Source organism: Acanthochromis polyacanthus, chromosome 18 (genome assembly GCF_021347895.1).
Source record: "Acanthochromis polyacanthus isolate Apoly-LR-REF ecotype Palm Island chromosome 18, KAUST_Apoly_ChrSc, whole genome shotgun sequence".
NCBI lineage: Eukaryota > Metazoa > Chordata > Actinopteri > Pomacentridae > Acanthochromis > Acanthochromis polyacanthus.
Genome location: NC_067130.1, coordinates 12,983,302 through 13,004,782, shown reverse-complemented (window position 1 = coordinate 13,004,782; position 21,481 = coordinate 12,983,302). Strand labels below are relative to the sequence as shown.

At 39.3% G+C, this 21,481-nt stretch overlaps 1 protein-coding gene across 1 annotated transcript; it reads right to left on the bottom strand.

Moving 5' to 3' along the window:
- Window positions 1–1,766: 1,766 nt before the first annotated feature.
- LOC110959965 (guanine nucleotide-binding protein G(q) subunit alpha-like) lies at window positions 1,767–20,741 on the bottom strand. The gene is made up of 8 exons (XM_022206980.2): window positions 20,225–20,741; window positions 19,869–20,025; window positions 14,378–14,562; window positions 9,056–9,210; window positions 8,623–8,751; window positions 4,304–4,433; window positions 3,652–3,805; window positions 1,767–3,282 (listed from the first exon to the last, which is right to left on the bottom strand). The coding sequence occupies exons 2-8, from the start codon at window positions 20,002–20,004 to the stop codon at window positions 3,092–3,094; spliced, it is 1,080 nt and encodes a 359-aa protein (XP_022062672.1). The 5' UTR covers window positions 20,005–20,025; window positions 20,225–20,741; the 3' UTR covers window positions 1,767–3,091.
- Between the last annotated feature and the right edge of the window lie 740 nt (window positions 20,742–21,481).

Here is a 21,481-nt window from a genome sequence, read left to right as displayed (position 1 = left end):
ACCTAAAACCTGCACTCGGGCAGTATGTGTAGCAGCGACAGCAGAAAGAGGTCCTCTCTGGGTGGAAGAACTGCGTCCGAGTGGCAGCTTCCTTTCTGCTCTTACCTTACTCACTAAACTCAAGTGCCATGGAGGACTCGAGTCATTGACGTTTCCTGTTGCAACCTTCTCTTTTTCAGCTTTCTTCCATGTCCGATCACTCCTGACCCGGTTTTTGTTGACGTTTTTGACCCTTTTTCCAAGCTTTGACCAATCCGAGAACATGAAGTACATCATCGGCCTCGGTGGCGTAACCAATAGCGGGAAAACCAGCCTCACCAACCGCCTGATCAAGAACCTGCCCAACTGCTGCGTGGTCCATCAGGATGACTTATTCAAGCCCCAAGATCAGATTGAAGTTGATGAAGATGGTTTTAAGCAGTACGATGTCATCACTGCTCTGGACATGGACGCCATGATGAGTACGATCTTCGTGTGGCTGGAGAACCTGGTGAAGTTTGAGAAGTCTCATGGCGTTAATAACACCCTGGACAGAGAGATCGTCCTGAAGTCTGACCACAAGGAGGAGGTGGAGACTCACATCCTCATTGTGGAGGGCTTCCTGCTTTACACCTACAGGCCTCTGATTGACGTGCTAAACCAACGTTACTTTATTTCCATCCCATATGAAGAATGCAAAAACAGGAGGTGCTCTACGAAGTAGACGGTGCCAGACCCCCCCTGTGATGTATTAGGTAGTACTCATTTTGATTCAGACTGATTAGTATACAGAACCCTATGATGTTTCTGGTATACAGCTGAGAACTAGTTGCTAAAAGTACAGAATATTATTTCTTATTTTAGGTTTGATAATTGTCAGTAAACATTCAAAGAAGTGGAAATTGACAGGGTTGTATATAGTGCTATTCTTGCACAGTATCTGTCATTTAATTACCCTCAGGATACTGTCGTTGAGCTTACTAGTTTTACATAACAGGCAGATGTTGCAGCTGATGATGCTGCAATTCACATGAACAGGGAAACAAGTCCATCATAATTTGAGCGGTAACAGTCCAAAATGAGAAGGTCATATACAGCTTTCCTACTGGGTTAAAGAGGCAAAAAAAACATGAAAAATACTTTGTAAAAGCGAGAGGTTGCAGCTTTCATTTTTTCTTACAACTTTTCGGTAGCACCCCCAAAATATCTGTTGTACCCTCCTGTGCCCTCCCACTGAAATTTATCTGGATCTGCCCCTGCGTATTAGAACATTTGAAGTTGCTGATTTGTTATTTTATACATTCAACACACTGAACAATCTAACCATAATATAAACCACTTAAATTTGAGTCTGCGAAAGCTGTTGTTGTACTCAAGTCCAGCCCAAAAAGTGCTAAATCCTGATAAAGATTTTTATATCTTTATTACACAGTCTATGGTCTGAATTGACTACACGTGGAACAGACCAAGGATTTGTTGCCCAACAACCTCCACCCCTTCCAATCCGTCATTGCAAGACCTATGTACAACTGCCACTTCACTTTCAGTGTCTGTCCTCCTCCAAAAATGATGCTTCTTCGCCACACCATAGATTGCTGTGTACAAGACTAAAAATATGGACCTACTGCTGCAGGCTGTGGCCAGATGGATGTCTCACAGAAGAGGATTTCAGGACTAACACGGCTCCAGATGAGCTGATGGAGCTGCAGCCAAGAAGACAAACACTTGAATGGCAAACCATCAGTGTGCCGGATCTGATTTGTAAACACAGACAAAGACTGAAAACCTGAGCAGCAAATGAACAGACTGTTTATTTATCCAATCACATAAAAAAACACTAAGACTGCATTACGATACTGCAGTGACAGTGAAATATACCCATAAATTAAATCGTACAAATTAGGCTGTAATTACTTTTAACAAAAAAAAAGGGTTGTGTAAACATTAGTGCTGTGGAGACACTCTCATTAGCTTCTTATTCATGCATGTGATACCTTTGAACTGCATGATTGAAGATCAAGAATGCATTAGTTTAATGCCTCAGAAATTATTTAGTAATACACAGTTCTCTCTTTTTGCAGTAAGCCTTTCAACACTGACCTTGATGCAAACAAATATGAAAAACAGCCACACTGGGAGGTTAACGTACCATGCAATATGTACAATATGTGTTCTGATGAATAGTGAGTGAGCTCTAAAGCTATAATAAGCCCGTGACATTTAGGCATAAAACTACTTAGAAAACCAGTCAAATAGTCCCTTAACTGAATGAACATGCTATTCTACCGTACAGCTCTGACACAAAATAAGAAATATCTGAATATCCCTTTGAAATATGTTCAGTTACATAAAAATATGTGAATGCTGCACTCACAAAAAGTGGTTTTAAAATGCAACCACAGACAAATACACCTTGTAGGCAGTCAAGTGAAGGTTGAGGTGACAGAAATGATTGGAATCAAACGAAGTCAAGCAAAAATTGTAATGCTACAAAATGTACAGTGTGCAAGTAATGTAATAAAGTACATGTGTCCTTAGTGTTAATTATGACTCATTCCCTTTAAGTCAAGACACAAACTAAGCTCTTAGAGTATCTCAAACAGCTTTCAACGTTAAAAAAAACAAACTACAACCAACTTGGGTTAGTGATGTGAGGTGCTGCATTGCAGTTAGTCTACATTCACTTCCACAGATTCCCTGAAGGAGAGACCTAGTACATCGCAAGTCCACAGAGGCTTTTGAGGCCGCTGAAATACTTTTCCCTCTCTTAATCCATCCATGTGCATTTACGCTGTTACTGCTCAAAAAACTTTCACAAAGCGCCCCATAAATTTCAGAGTGCATGCTATAATAGACCCCTCACCAAGGCAGCTCTTTAATTGTCAGGTCACACTTCATAATAGCTGCAGACATCCATTTTCAAAGAGCCTAACAAGAAAATTTGAAATACATCAGTAGTACAGTCATTTGACGCCAAGCTCTGTAGCTTCTCAATTTCCTGTTTTGGATTATAGTGCTCAGCAGCAGCGTGAAGCACACTGAACCACTGCAGAGCTGTGCCGACCACCAGCTGAACGCATCCGATTCAATTACAGCAGCAACACCGGCGCTTTTAAACCAAGTTGAAGATGTCCAGGTTGGTGTGCAAGATGTGGTCCTTCACCGCACAGAAGACAAATCGAATGTTGTCTGTGTCTGTGGCACACGTGAAGTGGGAGTAGATGATTTTTTTCTTGATTGGATTGAGACTGACAAACATGTCTAAGATGAAATCTTTTCCTGCTTCGACATCCTGCTGGGGACCTGATCAGAAGGAAGTAGAGCGCAAAAGCTGCACATTAAAGTCACTGTGGTACTTTCAGGAGATACATAAAAGCTCAAGAACATGACATGGAAATGGGTGCAGAGAAAGAAACAGAACAATCTGAATTTGTAAGACCTGAAAATACACCTTTTATCAGTTCAATGCATGCTGGTACAGCTGCACTTGGTGTGGTGAAACCAGCAGTTCATCACATCAGACTAAGTAGCTGCTGACCAATTTAACTCTTCATATGTAGGAAGAAGTTTGTTCTATTTTCTATTGTTAAATAATATGCAGCGCAAACTAAATGAATGAAAAAAGACGCTGAATTAAACCATTCTAATGTTCTTTGCCAAGTGTTTGCTTACCGTCATACTCTGGAAAATAGTCGACCAGGTGGGAATGCATGATTTTCTCCTCCAGTAAATCTATCTTGTTGAGGAACAAGATGATGGAGGACTTTTCGAACCACTCGTAGGTTATGATTGTCTTGAACAAGGCCATGCTCTCCTCCATCCGATTCTTGACAAAACATAGGAACACGAGCAGAAATATGAGACGAGACATATTGTTAGACAGCAGTACTTCAGCAGCGATTGTCTGTGTGAGCAAATTCAATTGGCTGTAATCTCATCAAGTGAACAAGTCTTTGCTGAGAGGCGCCCTTTGCTGAACAGAGCGACTAAAGAGCTCCCCCTGCAGGTCAACCAGAGGCACTGCCGCAACTGAACGGCAAGATGGGCTTCACCAGTGAGACCAGAAAGGGAGCGAGAGAGCAAAAGGGAGAGACAAAAGACAAAGAGAGCGACAGCAGACTAGTGCTGGACTCTATAAATCTAGGTCATCACTTCCACCTAACAGGTTTGGCCTTAAACAGAGCAAACAATGTCCCTTTGTGTCCCTCCCTGTCATTTTTATGATTATCCCGCAGCGAGCCCCTTTCTCCTCCCGAGTGCAGAATAACAAGACATATAGCAGCACATGAGATTGTTCTTTTGTGGGCAGCAGCCTGCTTCTCACCTCATTGGCGGATTCAATGAGAACCTGATCGTACTCGCTGAGCGCCACCAGGAACATGATGGAGGTGACATTCTCGAAACAGTGGATCCACTTCCTCCTCTCTGAACGCTGGCCGCCCACATCCACCATCCTGCAGCCACAGGTTTAAGCCGTCAGTGAAAAAGAATCACCACACACACACAGGCTCCGCTAAGTCGATTACATAAATGATTTAATTTCTTAATAACGGTGAAGAGATTTTTGAGAAGTAATGTGGATGTGATGACTCAACAGGGGCAGAGCAGAGCAGAGATTGTATCTGTGCAGTTAACTGTAGTGCAGCATTTCAAGACCACATGGCATTTAGTCTAATATCACTCTATAAACCTATCACAGAGTGTTGCTTGTTTAACCCTCTGAACTCCAAACAGTTTCTGGACATTTTTTTTGCTCCTGTCACATTTTACTGGATGGAGGCTCATTTTTAATGCAATGTCAAGTCCTGCACCTCTATGGACAACAGCACAACTATGAATATAAAAAAGTTATACTGTCACAAGTCACAAAAAAGACAATGGCCTTCTGATAGGGGCTGCACAGTGGATTGGTGGCTAACACTTTTGACTTGCAGCTAGAAGATCCCTGCTTTGTGTCCCGGCCTTCCAGGGATCTTTCTGCATAGAGTTTGCATGTTCTCCCGTGCAAGAGTGGGTTTTCTCCCACAGTCCAAAAACATACCGAGGTTAATTGGTAACTCTAAATTGTCTGTAGGTGTGATTTTTTTTTGTTTGTATATGTAGCCCTGTGACATGGCGCTCTGGCATTAGCACCTACTCGGCTCGACTCAGCTCGGTTTGTGAGGTTTTCCATAACTACTCCATACTATTTTAGTACCTACTCGGCCGATGTTCCAAGCAAGCTGAGTCAAGTCAATAATGTGACGTCTACAGAGTGCAGGCCACTGTTCGGACAGGGAGTGACGACAAACGAGAGCGACTCCTTCATGAAAACCAAATCCACTATTTTTAACAGCAACGGTGCGCGTTGCTCTTCACAGAATTTGGCATAAATTCAATATGGCAACCAGACAGCAGCAGGTAAACCATCGCCTCGATGTCCTACATTGTTGTGTTGCACACAACGGACTTCCGGGCCGTCATGCTATGACAACTTCATCCACGATGAGGTGGTGCTCAATTGTAATGGAAAACGACCTAAACCGAGTCGAGTTGAGTCGAACCAAGTAGGTGCTGCGGAAAGGCGCCTATAGACTAGCAACCAGAGTGTCCCCTGTCTTTGCCTTAAGTCAGCTGGGATAGATTCCTGCCCCTCACAACCCAAATGAGGACTGAGGACTGAGCGGTATAGATAATGGATGGATGGATGGATGGATGGATGGATGGATGGATGGATGGATGGATGGATGGATGGATGGATGGGTCTTCTAATACTTGTCACTGAATTATTGTCATACGGTTGTTGTTGACTGCTGGTGGCAGCTGAGATAGTTATGGCTTCTTAGTTGCCCTTTTAACAAATGGTAAACTGATGGTATGTTTTTAAATAGGACACAAAGTAAGTTTGGTGAAATACTATGATTTTAAGCTCAGATGTGGTTAATTTTCCAGTTAACACACTGTCAAATAGTTGAAAATATGTCTGTTTACAATTTCTGGTTCTACCAAATAATTTATCATTTTGGCAATTTTCTAAAATATATCTTATTTTTTAAAGATGCATGCAGGTTTTGGGCTTCACAGAGTTAAATCATTGTCTAGTATGTGCTGAGAGGCTGCTGTGTTTCTACAATATTCCCATGATGACAGCATTTATCTTTATGCCATCAAGGTTAAATTCTGTGTATTTAAGCCCACAATGATTTCTTCATTTCAACGGTAATGTTTAATGTGAATCTAATTCATTACTACAGAAAATGATTACTGAATTAATTAAGAAAAAAACACTCCCTCCCACTGAACAGACTGATACCATGGACCTCCCACAGTGAATTCTCAAATCAGGTCCAGCTGTGCTCAGAAGACATAATGGGTATAATAGCTTCCAGCTCGTTCCTCCATAATGATCCTCCAACAGGAAAAAACAAGGCTGCAGCCACATTAGTGACTCTGAGACTTGTGCTTTCAGCTGAATGCTAACATGAGCAGGCTAACATGCCAATGGGTGTCATGTTTGTCTTGTTCACTATGTTAGCTTGGTAGCACTAGTAGCACGAAGCACGACTGGAATCTCATTAGTTCTCACTCACTCACTAGGGACTTTTCTTCATCCTGAGGGGGACTAAATTTGTAAAACAACATAAACACAACCATGTTGGTGAAAGAGACGTGCCCAGAGGGCTGAACTACGAAGCATGTTATAGACAGGCTTTCTTTGTGTAAGTCGGCTCGACAAAAACTAAAACCTCAGTCAGAGTTAACGGGTATAACGAAGGCGGTTTTGTAACTTTCTTTGTCAATTCAGGCTCTTCAAACTCACTGCGTTGTCACTCAAAATGGGGCTTTTAACGTATCATTTGACTCTTTTTGGCACAAAATGAATAGATCATGTGCAGCTGCTTCAGTCAATGGAGCGCAACGAGAAATATAAAAATGTATGACGGTATAAAGCTGCTGCTGCAATACTGATCATTCTAACTGACAGCTGCACATTAGAGCTGCTAAACTTCAGACTTCATATATTTAAATATATTGTATTGAAGTCCATTTATGTCTGATATTGTCCCATAATGCAGGATATCACTTTATATTGAGGCCAAATCAGAGTGAAATTATTGTTACTGATATTCTCTGTAATAAACACCAGTAGAATAATCAGTTTTCTAATCTGTGGTCAAGCAGTGTAAATGGACTTGGCAGCAAATCAGGACCAAACATAAAAACATATTCATACGATTTCTGCATCACCAACTAAATACATGTCTGGTTCCCATGGCAACACCATGCATACAGTGTGTGCTACTGTAACTACACTGCTTCATTCTGTGGTTTCAGTAAAGTACAGCTCAACATGCTAGCAGATAAACACATTCCCTCAGCTGGGAATCTGTATTGCTCATAAATAATGGTGAGGAACTGATTTGTTAAAAGGCCGATTTAAATCCAATATTCAACACATAACCAGCTCCCAACCAGGTTAGCTCCACAGCAGAAGTTACCATGGAGATCTCGCAGGATAAAGACAGCAGTCATGATAAACTCTGACTTTCAGCCTAACATACCTCACTAACCCACTAATCTGGCTTCGTGGTACAGCCATATGATCAATTTTCAGCAAAATCATTGCATCAAATCTTGAAAATAGGATTTTCAAAAGAAAGAAAGGACTGTCCAGTCTTGGTTTTGATCTGGGTCAAACCTTCAGTATGTGCTGCTCAGCTGTGATCCAAAATAAACGGAACTATCATGATCCCAGCAAAATGGTGGATTCAGGAGGGATTTTATGAGCCCAAGTAATGGTTAATCTTGACAACTGGCACAAAAAAAAGATGGATTACCTGATCCTGGATCATAAAACACAGGGTTTCCTAATCCAGACTCTTCTGATCCAGTGGGCTCTGGGGACCATGAATGCCTGCTTGGGTCCTTGTTCCAATGCTAGACACTAATAGGAGTTGACATTTATGCTTTGTTCACCAGAACATCGTAATCAGATTTTTAGGATGGACTGTTGACACTGTTATTTGCGAGTGATCTGATTTATGTGTCCAGACAACCTCTCTTCCAGACTCCACTAAAGCGCCAGCAGACAAAATATTTTTAAGACAACTGGTACTTTTGGGCTTTTTTGTGCCTGTATTTGATCGTAGCAGTGGAGAGATAAGAAGCATAGGTAAAGACAGCGTTCCTGCCCATGTGGCGCATGAACCACTCAGCCACTGGATCGCCTCGGTAGATAATTTACTTTTAATGGGATCACGGACTCGGCTCAGTACTTCCGTCTCTCTGGAGGTTGCATTGTTGCCGTTGTGTCTCCTTGCAAGTGAAGCAATATGATCACGTCGCTTCGCAATCTGATTTGTTTGAAATCCGACTGGAAATGAATTTCAAACCACCACTGTGATTTAGATCCAATTTCCAAAAATGATTCTTCTTCTTTTTTGCTGTCCAGACTTTTTAAAAGCCATCTGAACACAATGTCTGTATGCCAACAGACAGATTTGGGTTTTAACTATTAATACTTTTTCAATAAAAATTCAAGAAAACATGTTACTTTATAGAGTAAATCAATATTGTGTTTGTGTTGGCCTCTTCTGCTCATCTGTGTATTTTCTATTTCTTCAATGAAACCACTAGAACATTTGATACGACAAAGACACTCACCTGAACACCACACTCTCCAGGTCGAAGGGGTACTCTATGATACCCGTGGTGGGCACCCTAACCCTCAGGACATCTTGCTGGCTCGGCAGATAAGCAGCCTCGGCGATTCTGTCCAAGTCATTCAGATAGCTAACAGCAGAGAACAAGAAGTCAGGAGTGAAAATCAAAACCACTTAGACTTAAGAAGAACCAGGAGAGAGACAGAGGGGAAATGTTTACTGTAAAATCGTCAAGGCGGATGTTTCGGTTTCAGCCACTTCACCGTCATTAATTATTTACAGAGAATTTAAATGGTGTTTCTTTGCTTTGAAGCCTTTTGTCAACAACCTTAAATGGAATAACTTCAGCTTGGGGCTGCATTAAAGACACAACTGGCAGATGAAACACTGGAAACTATTCGTGCGCTGAGTGATTGGTCGCTGTTTACACTCACTATTTGGCGGAGTCGGACAGCTGGTATTCCCTCTTTCGATTGTAACATTCCTGAATGCCCGGATCGCTCCACAGGCTCTTTAAGGCGTCCGCGTATGGCTTTTTTAATGTCGTAACCTTTTCCACGTCAACCTTATTGACAATGCTGGCGTTGGCCTGAAGAACAGAAAGACACACTGAAGTTAGTGGCACAGCCCGGCACTTTTAGAAACACTTATGAGGAGTGATTCATCAGAACATGAGCTCGTGTTTGTGCATCTTAAAACGAGCACAAATGCTGCTATGTCATCTTGGAACTCTCCATCTCAGCGTCACGTGTTTCTGATTAATAATTGATCTTTCCCTGACTGCACATCCCATTACTGCAGTGTGGACCCACAGTAAAAGCGTTCAGCCAGAGAAAACACTTCTGCACAAGCTGCTTGGAGTGCCTTAATGGTCATTTATGGCTGAACTATTACAGTCTGTTTACTTTCAGTTACTGTAGCCTGAAACTTCAGCACGATCACAGGGGAGGTGTAACTTATCCGACAGCCTTATCGTGCAAGATAGCAAACAATTTGTTGATGGGCAGCTGTGTTTGAAGTTCTGATGGGTTCTTCTGCTGCTACAGTCATAAAGGGCAGATCTGGAGGCTGCATCTTTACTAACATCCACAAGCTGATATTCTGTGGGAATTCCCAGAGTTATGAAATGCATATTTGCACACTGTAAATGGGCTAAACCAGCTGACTATCACTGTTGGCTCCAATGAAGCCAGTGCTATTAAAGAGCTGTTTGAGTCATATGTCTTCCCATAATAAGAGCTGATTTTCCTGTTTTCTGCTGGCTTACTGGCAGCTCTTCCACAGGCTGTAGGTGTACAGAGCTCCTGCTTCGGGAAATGATTAAAAGGAATCCATCGAAACTTCTGTCCTACACAGAACGGCACCACAAGAGTTTCCTCTGATGACCTGAGTAATTCTTTTGATTGTAGATGAAATAGAACATCTGAAGACATCCTGCTGGGCTTTGGGAAACACACATGGATATTTTGCACCATTTTCTGACATACACACGTGGACAAAATTGTTGGTACCCCTCAGTTAAAGAAGGAAAAACCCACAATTCTCACTGAAATCACTTGAAACTCACAAAAGTAACAATAAATAAAAATTTATTGAAAATTAAATAATCAAAATCAGCCATCACTTTTGAATTGTTGATTAACATAATTATTTAAAAAAACAAACTAATGAAATAGGGCTGGACAAAAATGATGGTACCCATAACTTAATATTTTGTTGCACAACCTTTTGAGGCAATCACTGCAATTAAACGATTTCTGTATTTGTCAATGAGCGTTCTGCAGCTGTCAACAGGTATTTTGGCCCACTCCTCATGAGCAAACAGCTCCAGTTGTCTCAGGTTTGATGGGTGTCTTCTCCAAATGGCATGTTTCAGCTCCTTCCACATATGTTCAATGGGATTCAGATCTGGGCTCATAGAAGGCCACTTTAGAATAGTCCAACGCTTTTCTCTCAGCCATTCTTGGGTGTTTTCGGCTGTGTGTTTTGGATCGTTGTCCTGTTGGAAGACCCATGACCTGCGACTGAGACCAAGCTTTCTGACACTAGGCAGCACATTTCTCTCCAGAATGCCTTGATAGTCTTCAGATTTCATCGTACCTTGCACACTTTCAAGACACCCTGTGCCAGATGCAGCAAAGCAGCCCCAAAACATTACTGAGCCTCCTCCATGTTTCACCGTAGGGACAGTGTTCTTTTCTTCGTATGCTTGGTTTTTGAGTCTATGAACATAGAGTTGATGTGCCTTACCAAAAAGCTCCAGTTTGGTCTCATCTGTCCAAAGGACATTCTCCCAGAAGCTTTGTGGCTTGTCAACATGCATTTTTGCAAATTCCAGTCTGGCTTTTTTATGAGTTTTTTTCAGCAGTGGTGTCCTCCTTGGTCGTCTCCCATGAAGTCCACTTTGGCTCAAACAACGACGAATGGTGCGATCTGACACTGATGTACCTTGGCCTTGGAGTTCACCTTTAATTTCTTTGGAGGTTGCTCTGGGCTCTTTGGATACAATTCCAACGATCCGTCTCTTCAATTTGTCATCAATTTTCCTCTTGCGGCCACGTCCAGGGAGGTTGGCTACTGTCCCGTGGGTCTTGAACTTCTGAATAATATGAGCCACTGTTGTCACAGGAACTTCAAGCTGTTTAGAGATGGTCTTATAGCCTTTACCTTTAAGATGTTTGTCTATCATTTTTTTTCGGATGTCCTGGGACAATTCTCTCCTTCGCTTTCTGTTGTCCATGTTCAGTGTGGTACACACCTTTTCACCAAACAGCAGGGTGACTACTTGTCTCCCTTTAAATAGGCAGACTGACTGATTATGAGTTTGGAAACACCTGTGATGTCAATTAAATGACACACCTGAGTTAATCATGTCACTCTGGTCAAATAGTTTTCAATCTTTTATAGAGGTACCATCATTTTTGTCCAGGCCTGTTTCATTAGTTTGTTTTTTTAAATAATTATGTTAATCAACAATTCAAAAGTGATGGCTGATTTTGATTATTTAATTTTCAATACATTTTTATTTATTGTTACTTTTGTGAGTTTCAAGTTATTTCAGTGAGAATTGTGGGTTTTTCCTTCTTTAACTGAGGGGTACCAACAATTTTGTCCACGTGTGTAATATAGACCAAACAATCAGTTAACAAAAAATGTTGCTTTAGTCATTTTCAAAACCGTGTGTCCCTAATTTCAGACAGATATTCATTAAAGCGGTTCTTTCTCTCTTTGCGAATGTAAATTTCCACAGCTGAAATGACAACTGTTGATTCTACCAGCAATCGGTAGACAGTTAAGATAAATTCAGCTCCATGATTTTTCTCAAAAACACCGTCTGCAGATTTTGTAAAGTTTTCAGCAATCCGGCAATGCACCTGCTGATTATTCTCTGGACTAACAATCTAGTTGTTTTGTCCATAACATGTTAGAAAATGGTGAAAAACGTCAATCAGTGTTTCCGAAAGCCCAAAGTGACGACTCGCTTTGTCCACAACCCAGAGACATCCAGCTTCCTGTCACAGAGAAGTAAAGGAACCAGGAAATATTAAAGAAGCTGAAATCTGAGAATTTAGACTTTTGTCGACTTTCAAAACGGTTACTGATTATTTAACTGTCGTCAAAAAGAATCAGAGCTGCTCTGGTTTCTAGTCGACCTCTGTTCTTACATCCGCTATAGAGCTAGCTAGGCAAAATATTATTAGTATTCCAGCACAGCAACAGAAAAACTCTTATTACATTTTAAAGTGGCAATCTCAAAGCTGCTCGTATCGTTCCCTTTGGCAGCACCAGTGCTGATAGTAGCAGTCACAGCTGTGTTTTTGAACCTCACTTCAGACAGATCCACACAGTGTCAGCTGGGTCACACCTTTCTAGCAATTAAAGATCATCACGCATGAGCGCAAACAGGGAGCAATATCTTCTGAGATGAGGATGTAACAGCAGAGCAAAAACAATACGTGGCTTTATGCACAGCTGAGCTACAGAACAAGTCCGTCTGGTTAACTCCACCTCTCCTCTCTGACAGACAGACGACTGAAGAAGCACTCATCTCTAACAGTTGTCGACTCGATATCACCACAGAAACCTTTCATATAATTCATCAGCTTGTCATGGCTCAGTTACCATTGTGGCTCATTTGACAATAGATCGTGACATAACAGACCTTTATTTAACTCTCCTGTTGTCTTCATTTATAGGCACCAAAAAATATTGTTTCCTTGTCCGAAAAAAATCTAAAAAATTCAGCAAAAAAAAAAAAATCCACAAATTTCTGAAAATTTGCAAAACCTTCAGGAAGAAAAATCCAATAATTACTTAAAAGTTTCCCTTAAAATTTTTATTTTAAAAAAATACCCCAAATTTGGCAAGAAAATTCTTCGAAATATTTTCAAAAAAATGAGTAAAAATCTTCCAAAAAAATCCTAAAAATATCTAAAGTGATTACATATATATCATTAAAACTTCTAATATTTTCTTTAAGAACATTCACAAAAAATCCACTGGATTTTGGTTTTTACATCAAAAAATGTTCAAAGATTTCCCAAAAACGTTGAAAATGTGGACATCAGAAGTTTCACTGTGAAAATAGATTTTTTTCCCACATTTTGAAACTTTAGGTATGCTTCAATCTTACAGCATTTAAACACAATTTATTCCATTCCTTACAACTTTGCTCTTATATTTTTATGGCAAGCGGGGCAGCAACTAATCATTATTTTTACTGTTGATTAATCAGTCAAATATTTTGTTGTTTGGTCGATTAAATGTCAGGAAATGGTAAAAAAAAAAAGAAAAAGATCAACATGTGAACTGTTTTCTATGCCAAGATATTCATTTTTCTGCCACAGAGGAGCAAAAGAAACCAGAAAAAACACAATTTAAGAATCCCTGAATCTTGCCTTTTTTGTTCAAATGATACCGTACACGTCCAACAGACAGAATCCCAGTGGACATGCACAGTCATTTTTTGCACCATGAACAGCATTCTCTGCTTTTTGCGTCGCATCACACGTTTATCATTTGCACCACTGTGTTTATAGCAAGGATCATTTTTGCACTACAGTGTTTATATATTCCTTTCTAGCTGTAAATTTCTGTATATATTGTGTTCTATTTAATTTTATTGCTACCATTTTTCTTTCCTCTCTGTTCCTCTTTCTATAGTTTCTTGATTTCTTAATTTCAAAACACAATCATTGGCTTCCTGACCTCTCTGACCTTCAGCAGCTCCTACATTGATCTCCGTTTGCTGAGTCACAAACAATGCCATCCTGGGAGCCTCAGCAGAACACAAACTTCACCCACAGAGAGAAAACACTGTAACCCACATGCTCACTCAGACTTGGTTAATGCTGACAAAAGTCCAGCCCCTCCTCCTCTTGGAAAGTGGTGTGAGCCAGCGGAATTGTGTGATTAATAAGCTTCCCGGTGTTGGTATGACAGTGGCAGATTCCTCTCGGTCTCTTGCTTGCACTTGGCTCAGGAGTGCCTGCCTTTACACGCCTGCAGTGTAACATCATGTGTACTTCACAATGACAGTCTGCTCCGTATGTAGACAAAACTTTCTGGCAGCAGGATTTCAAAACTAAACACTGTCGCAAATTACCAGAAGTGCTTCGCCCTGACGACACACAGAGCAGGCGCTGTCAGGCTCTGTGAAGCTCGCTCATGCTTCTGTGCGGTAAAACCTCTTTCTCAATTTGTCTAAATGAGGCAGCGAAGGAAAGAATCAAGACGAGACAAGCGCCTGGCTTTACCTTGTTGTGTTCATACTTGTAGGGGATCTGCAGTGCGTTCATGGCCTGGATCATGGCCTGCATGGCGGTAAAGATGTTCTGGTAGACCAGCCGGGTGAAACCTCTTTTGTCCTCGTCAGAGTATCCACGGCCATGAATGATCCTCATCTGTTTGATGAAAGTGCTCTTCCCACTTTCACCAGTTCCTGCTCATTGACAGATACACAACATTAGCGCACACACAAATAGACTTGAACAATGAGGGTAAAATTATTATTATTTTATATCATTAAATGACTTTAACCCTCGTGTCGTCCTGTGGGTCAAATGGAGCTGTTTTAAAGTTTTGAAAAAGTGGAAAAAAATATATATTCACATTTTCAACATTTTTGGGAAATCTTTGAACTTTTTTGGAGGAAAAAAGAAATGTTAAATGTTTCTTAAGAACATTCATAAAAAAAAATCAACCAAAATCCAGCGAAATTCGCTGGATTTTGGTTGATTTTTTTTGTGAATGTTCTTAAAAGGAAATATTAGAAGTTTTACTGATATATATGAAATCATTTTAGATATTTTTAGGATTTTTTTGGAAGATTTTTACTCATTTTTCAAGAATTTTCTTGAAAATTTGGGGGAAATTTTTAAGGAATTATTGGAATTTTTTCCTGAAGGTTTCTGGAAATTTTCAGAATTTTTTTATTTTTTGCTGAATTTTTAGACTTTTTTCAGACAAGGTAACAATAATTTTTTGGTGCCTGTAAATGAAGACAACAGGAGGGTTAAAACCACCAAATCATTGGTGCACTTCTGCATCTCTCAGTGACTTTCCTACTCTGCATGAGCCCCAAACTCATATATTATTAAATGTTTCGTACTGGTGCATTGTTGTGCTGGTATAATGTTACTGCTGTAACTGGTGAGGGTGGAGATAAATATTTCAGGATCATCTGTAACAGAGCATCATCATTTTTTTGTAACAGATCACACGCTGTGTTTGTAAGATCTTAATCTGTAAAATACCTGGACACACCAGGTAGATAAATACACACAGCATCATCTTGGGAGTCCACATTTTATTTGTGTTACTAGATAAGGACGCATCAACAATCCTGTGAGTAAGTTAAAGGTGAACTGAGGTCACAGTGGTTATGGCTGGCTCATCCTGAACGGTTTTAGGTTGAGTAGTCGGCACCGCCTACTTCTGAAGACGTCCTAGATGAACAGAATGAGGTGAGCGTAACTTTAAAAACTCCTGTGCTCGTGAGGCATGCTTTTTCTTTCACTTCTGTATTCAGTGCCGTTTGAGCATTATCACCTAAAAGGGGAAATGCTGCAACTTCTTCTAATTCAGCTTTTTTATCTGATTCAGGGGGTCACCAGTGAGATGACAACATACTGTTTGTAACCACTGACATCAAGAACAAACCTTAGACCCACAGCGCTTACAAATAAGTCTGTGTAGAGTGACTGAGGCAAATCCAGGATTACATAAGAGTGACTACAGAATACAAACATAATTTGTGCTGTCTTTGGGACCGTGATATAACCCCATAAGGGCCCCATTCTCATCTGTGTACAGAATATCTCACATTGTAAATACCTCTGTCTGACCAGACTGCAGTCAAAGCTTGGCTGGTGCCATAAACTGTAAATAAAAGACGGATGTAGCCTACTGATCTAAAAAGTGAGGCTCGATGGAAGCTACGTAAACCTGCAGTCTTGCTAATGTCCAGCAGGAGGCGACTGCTTTGGTTGTAAAAGAAGTCAGATTGTATAGAAGTATACTAGGAAATGACCGAACTATCATTTGATTTATCACCTCAAAAAACATTTTCATTGTCAGTTCATGGTCTCAAATGTTAGTTTCAAGTCTTACTTAACCCTCCTGTCGTCCCGCGGGTCAAATTGACACGTTTTAAAGTTTGCAAATGTGGGGAAAAAAATACATTTTCACAGTAAAAACCTTTACAATTTCAACATTTTTTGGGAAATTTTGGAACATTTTTTGGTACAATAAAAGACATGCTAAAAAAATGTTTATTTAAGATCGGAAAACAATCAACTAAAATGCAGCGAATTTTGCTGGACTTTGGTTGATATTTTTCTGAATGTTCTTAAAGAGAATATTAGAACTTTTACTTATATATATATATATATATATATATATATATGGAATAACTTTGGGCATTTTTAGGATTTTCTTGGGAAGACTTTTGTTCATTTTTTTAAACAATTTACATTTTTTTTATTTTTATTTCTTGCCAAATTTGGGGATTTTTTAAAAATGAAACTTTTAAGGGAAACTTTTAAGGATTTTCTGGAATTTTCTCCTTGAAGATTTTGCAATTTTTTTTAAAATAAATTTGGGGAATACTTTGCTGAGTTTTTGAACTTTTTTCAGACAAGGGAACAATTTTTTTGGTGCCAGTAAATGAAGACAACAGGAGGGTTCATCTAGCATGTTGTCCACTTTGTACATTACGGTTTCATTTAGAGTAAAGCAGACAATAAAGCAAAGTATGCTGTATTACACGACCACATTGTGGTTGATAATTTGCTACCATATCACCAAGTATAGAATCTTTATCCATATCCAAAAGATTAGTGGAAAGTCTGAAGAATTAATGCAAACATGAATCGCAGGAGTCAGTTTTCTTCTGACTCTTGAAAGGGGTAAAACCCTGAAGCCCCCAGAGAACACTGGACTAAACAACCAAAGCAGACATAGAGCAGAGAGAAGCAGCTCCACTAGTTACAGCAGTAAAACTCTGTTTACACGCTGATGCACCAGTATTAACAATCCCATACTTCATAAAATAATCCATCGTAAATTCTGTTACGGGGTCATTTTGAAGCAGGATGTTTATTCTTACTTTTACTTCTCATACTGAAGAAGTATGAGAAGTAATCAGAATTTGAAATCTGAATTTGTATCAGAGCATTTTTACACTCTTGCATTGCCACTTTTGCCTCAGAAAAACACCTGAATGCTTCTTACTTCACAATTTATAGTAAACGTTCAACCACAAACGCATCATCACACATTCAAGCACTTTGAATGATGGTGACATCTATGTTTAGACAAGTTCTGTTCGCTATTTTATAGTAAACTGGGGTAGGAAACTATGTAAATGTATTCAAAATACTGTCATTACAATTCACTCAGCCCACAAGAGTACAACATTATCATGAAAAAATTAATCGTGCGCATAATTGTGTGTTGAGATTTCAAAAAAAACTATTCATTTAAGTGTGGATGAGGACTGAGTGAGTGCTTGTGAAGAGCTCTTTATTTGCTCCGTCTGAGCTCAGCATGAGCTCTGAGAGTAAAGGCTGAGATCAGACTATTTTACCTTCATAGAGAGCTCTCTGCTTTCTGTCCTCAGATCAAAAAGCAGCGTCAAAGTTGGGGAACATCAGAGAACCATCTTACAAGATCTCTCTTGCAATTGAAAATGAGGTTAATTTGAGATTTCGTGCATATTTCTGGCCCGGAGAAGAAAAAAAGAGCCCTATTTTAGTCCCACAGTTGTCCAGGAGAAATAAATGAAACATTTCGAGAGCTCTTTACTAAATTTATTACCCTCTGGGATAATTTTGAAACACCTGTTCTTTAAAAGTATTTCAATTTCTTGCTACTTTATCCTTCTACTCCCTTATTTTACACACCAATGTTTCATGTAAAACAGCAGAGCAGCATCATCTTATGGAGTTATGTATCATACTAGCGAATAGCATGCAGAATATAAGATTTAAGGGGCCGTTCTGCATAATAAACACTTTCATTTTCAATATTTTAGGAACATTTTGCATGTAATACATTATACACTTAATAAAGTAGCCTAATATTGGATACCAGGCTTTTATAATATTCATTTAGAGGAACTTTTATCTTTCAGTACTTTAAGATAAAACTCACAAAGGAAATTATTTTGCCAGATATTGCTCGGAAAACAAAATGACATGAGGTCAGCAGCGTCTCGTAGAATATCAATGAGCCGTACAATATTTATGATAATCTGTTACATGTAATGCATTACTGAGAATAAAACAGTAAGCTAAAATAAGATGAGAACAGAGGAGGAATGAGTGATACTGTCAATGATTCTGACAGGAATGTAATATTACACATGATCATGACATATTGCACCTACACATTACATTAACAGGTTAAACATGGAGTTGAAATACTGCATTTTGTTGTACATTATACATTTATTTACGTAGCCTAACACTGAATGTAAGGCTTTTTTCAGAAGGATCCCGTAACCTTTACTGAAGTAGAAGACATGAATACTTTTTCCAAGTCTGATTATAGTCTATTTTGTCTTTTACATGATTTTATTTGTTTTATCTTTTTAGAAAAGTAGTCCAAGGAAATGACCAAGCTTGATTATTACCTCTGTTAATGGTCTCAAATGTTAGTTTCAAGTCTCATTCAACACTGCGTGATGTTCACTTTGTATGTTATGGTCTCATTTAGAGTAAAATAGACTTTCTTTTTATATATTATACACCTATTTAAGCAGCTTAACAGTGGATACAAGGCTTTTGCAGTATTGTTCAGAGGGATGCTGCGACTTTTACTTGAGCAGAAGACCTGAATACATTTTCTAAGTCTGATTATAGCCTACGTTATCTTTCACGATGGTTACGTTTGTCTTTTTTGCGTTTTTCTGACACTTTAGTCAGCCAGTTTGAATTATTCTAATAAATATACTTCTTTCAACTTGTCTGTACCGTTATTATGATGAATTTAATTAAATTTGACTGTGCTGTATTGTATCTTTGACTTGTTTTCCTACTGCTTTAGTCAATCAGTTTGATTTATTCTACAAAAATATACCATCTTCAACTTGTCTATATGAGTTTTTAAAATAAATGTAACCCCCCTGTTGTCCTCATTTATGGGCACCAAAAAATATTGTGTCCCTGTCTGAAAAAAACAAAAACAAAAATTCAGCAAAAAAAATTCTACAAATTTATGAAAATTTGCAAAACCTTCTGGAAGAAAATTCCAATAATTTCTTTTAAAAAAATTCCTTAAAAGTTTTATTTTTTTAAAAAAAAATTGGCAAGAAAATTCTTGTAAATATAATCAAAAAATGAATAAAAATCTTCCAAAAAATCCTAAAAGTATCTAAAGTGATTATACATATATATCAGTAAAACTTGTAATATTTTCTTTAAGAACATACACACAAAAAAATCAACCAAACTCCAGCGAATTTTTAACATTTCTTTTTTTCCACTTAAAAATGTTCAAAGATTTCCCAAACATTTTGAAAATGTGGACATCAGAAGTTTCACTGTGATTTTTTCCCCCCACATTTTCAAACTTTAACCATTTTGACTTGCACTACAACATGAGGGTTAATGTAATTTGACCGTGTTGTATTTTCTACATGTTTTCAAAGTTTCCCTTTAACTGTAAAGCCCTGTGAAGGACTTACGTGCATGATAAGGTGTTTTATTAATATTACAGCAGACAGGCTGGTGTACGGAGCCTTACCGAGCAGCAGCAGCTTATATTCCCGGCTGGAGCGCCTCTTGTCCCGGCGGAGCTGCCTCTCAATCTCATCGTTGATCCTGCGAGCCTCCTTGGCCTCCGGGCTGAGGCAGCAAGCCCCCACGGAGCTCAGAGTCATTACTCCCGGATAACACTTCACCTTCCCCGGCAGACACACACACACATAATGTGGGTTAAACAGACAGAAAAAGTCGGCCCCGAGTCTCCGTGAGTCACTAGATTACAGTTAAAGCCACAGAAAAGCCTACAGCGAGCTGCAAAACCGGACCCTCCCAAGCTGGAAACGAGATTTAGTATTAATTTAAGGAAGTGAAGTCTCTCTAGGTCGCTCGTATTACCTTGTTCCTCTCCAGTAAAGAGGAAATTAAGTTTGTGAAACAACTTTAGCGGCGAGTCTTCACTCCTGGTGGCGGAGCTCCGGGCGTGGTGGGCTGAATATGGCGGAGTTTGTTTTTTTTATTTACTTCACGGCGCTGCAAAATGACACCAGGATGGTAAAAGTCATCCTCCGGGAGCAAGAAGTGGATCCTTCAGTGTCTGAGCTGGATGTGAAGTGTGTGTTTTCTGCTCTGAGTGCACTTGGGCTCGTCAGTGGACCATGTGACGGAGGGCTGAGCTGTGATGGAAACGTGTGGCTTTCACTATTACATTATGGGAACATGCTTCCTGTGTTAACCAGCAGACTGCGGATGTATGTGACAGTTAGAGCAGCAGCAGCAGCCTCACACACTTCACCTTTCCTGGAAACCACACAAACCAGCTCCAAACGTACAGCAGAAGTGAGCACTCTCCTGTGGAAAAATCACATGTCAAAGGATTTAAACCCGCATCACGTCCCCGTAACTGCATTAACCCTAAGATTGACCCGGTTTAAAGTTTGAAAATGTGTAATATATATATATATATATATATATATATATATATATATATATATATTCACAGTGAAACTTTTTCTTAAAGAAAATATTAGAAGTTTTTTTTTGCTATATATGTAATCATTTTTAGATATTTTTAGGATTTTTTTGGAAGATTTTTACTCATTTTTTGAAAATATTTACAAGAATCTTTTGCCAAATTTGGGGGACTTTTTTTTTTTTTATTAAACCTTTTAAGGGAAACCTTTAGCCCTTGTGTCATCCTGTGGGTCAAACTGACCTGTTTTAAAGTTTGAAAATGTGGGAAAAAATACATATAATCACAGTGAAAACTTCCGCATTTTCAACATTTTTGAACATTTTTTGGTGGGAAGAAGAAATGTTAAAAATGTTTCTTAAGAACATTCACAAAAAAAAAAAATCTACCAAAATCCAGTGAATTTGGCTCCCTGTCTATCTGCATGTCTGCATCATGGCTCCACATGCATCACAATAAAATAGAAAAACTACAATAAAACTGACAGAGGAATCCAAAAGTCTGATTGTCTGATTCAGAAAGGGGGAAAAGAACACAGAAAAATCAAGTAAAACTCAGTGGAAACTCAGCTGCAGGACTAATCAGGGGGTATAAAACGTACCTCAGTACCACTAATCAGTGCTGAGGTGACCGTCCACCTACAATGAGGCCACAAGCAATTATACACATGACAATTTGCATAA

Coding starts and splice junctions, on each gene's coding strand:
- LOC110959965 (XM_022206980.2), bottom strand. CDS start 20,004: ATGACTCTGAGCTCCGTGGGGGCTTGCTGCCTCAGCCCGGAGGCCAAG. Junction 14,563..19,868: donor ATATAAGCTGCTGCTGCTCG/GTAAGGCTCCGT, acceptor GTCAATGAGCAG/GAACTGGTGAAAGTGGGAAG. Junction 4,434..8,622: donor CTGGAGAGTGTGGTGTTCAG/GTGAGTGTCTTT, acceptor CTGTGGCTGCAG/GATGGTGGATGTGGGCGGCC.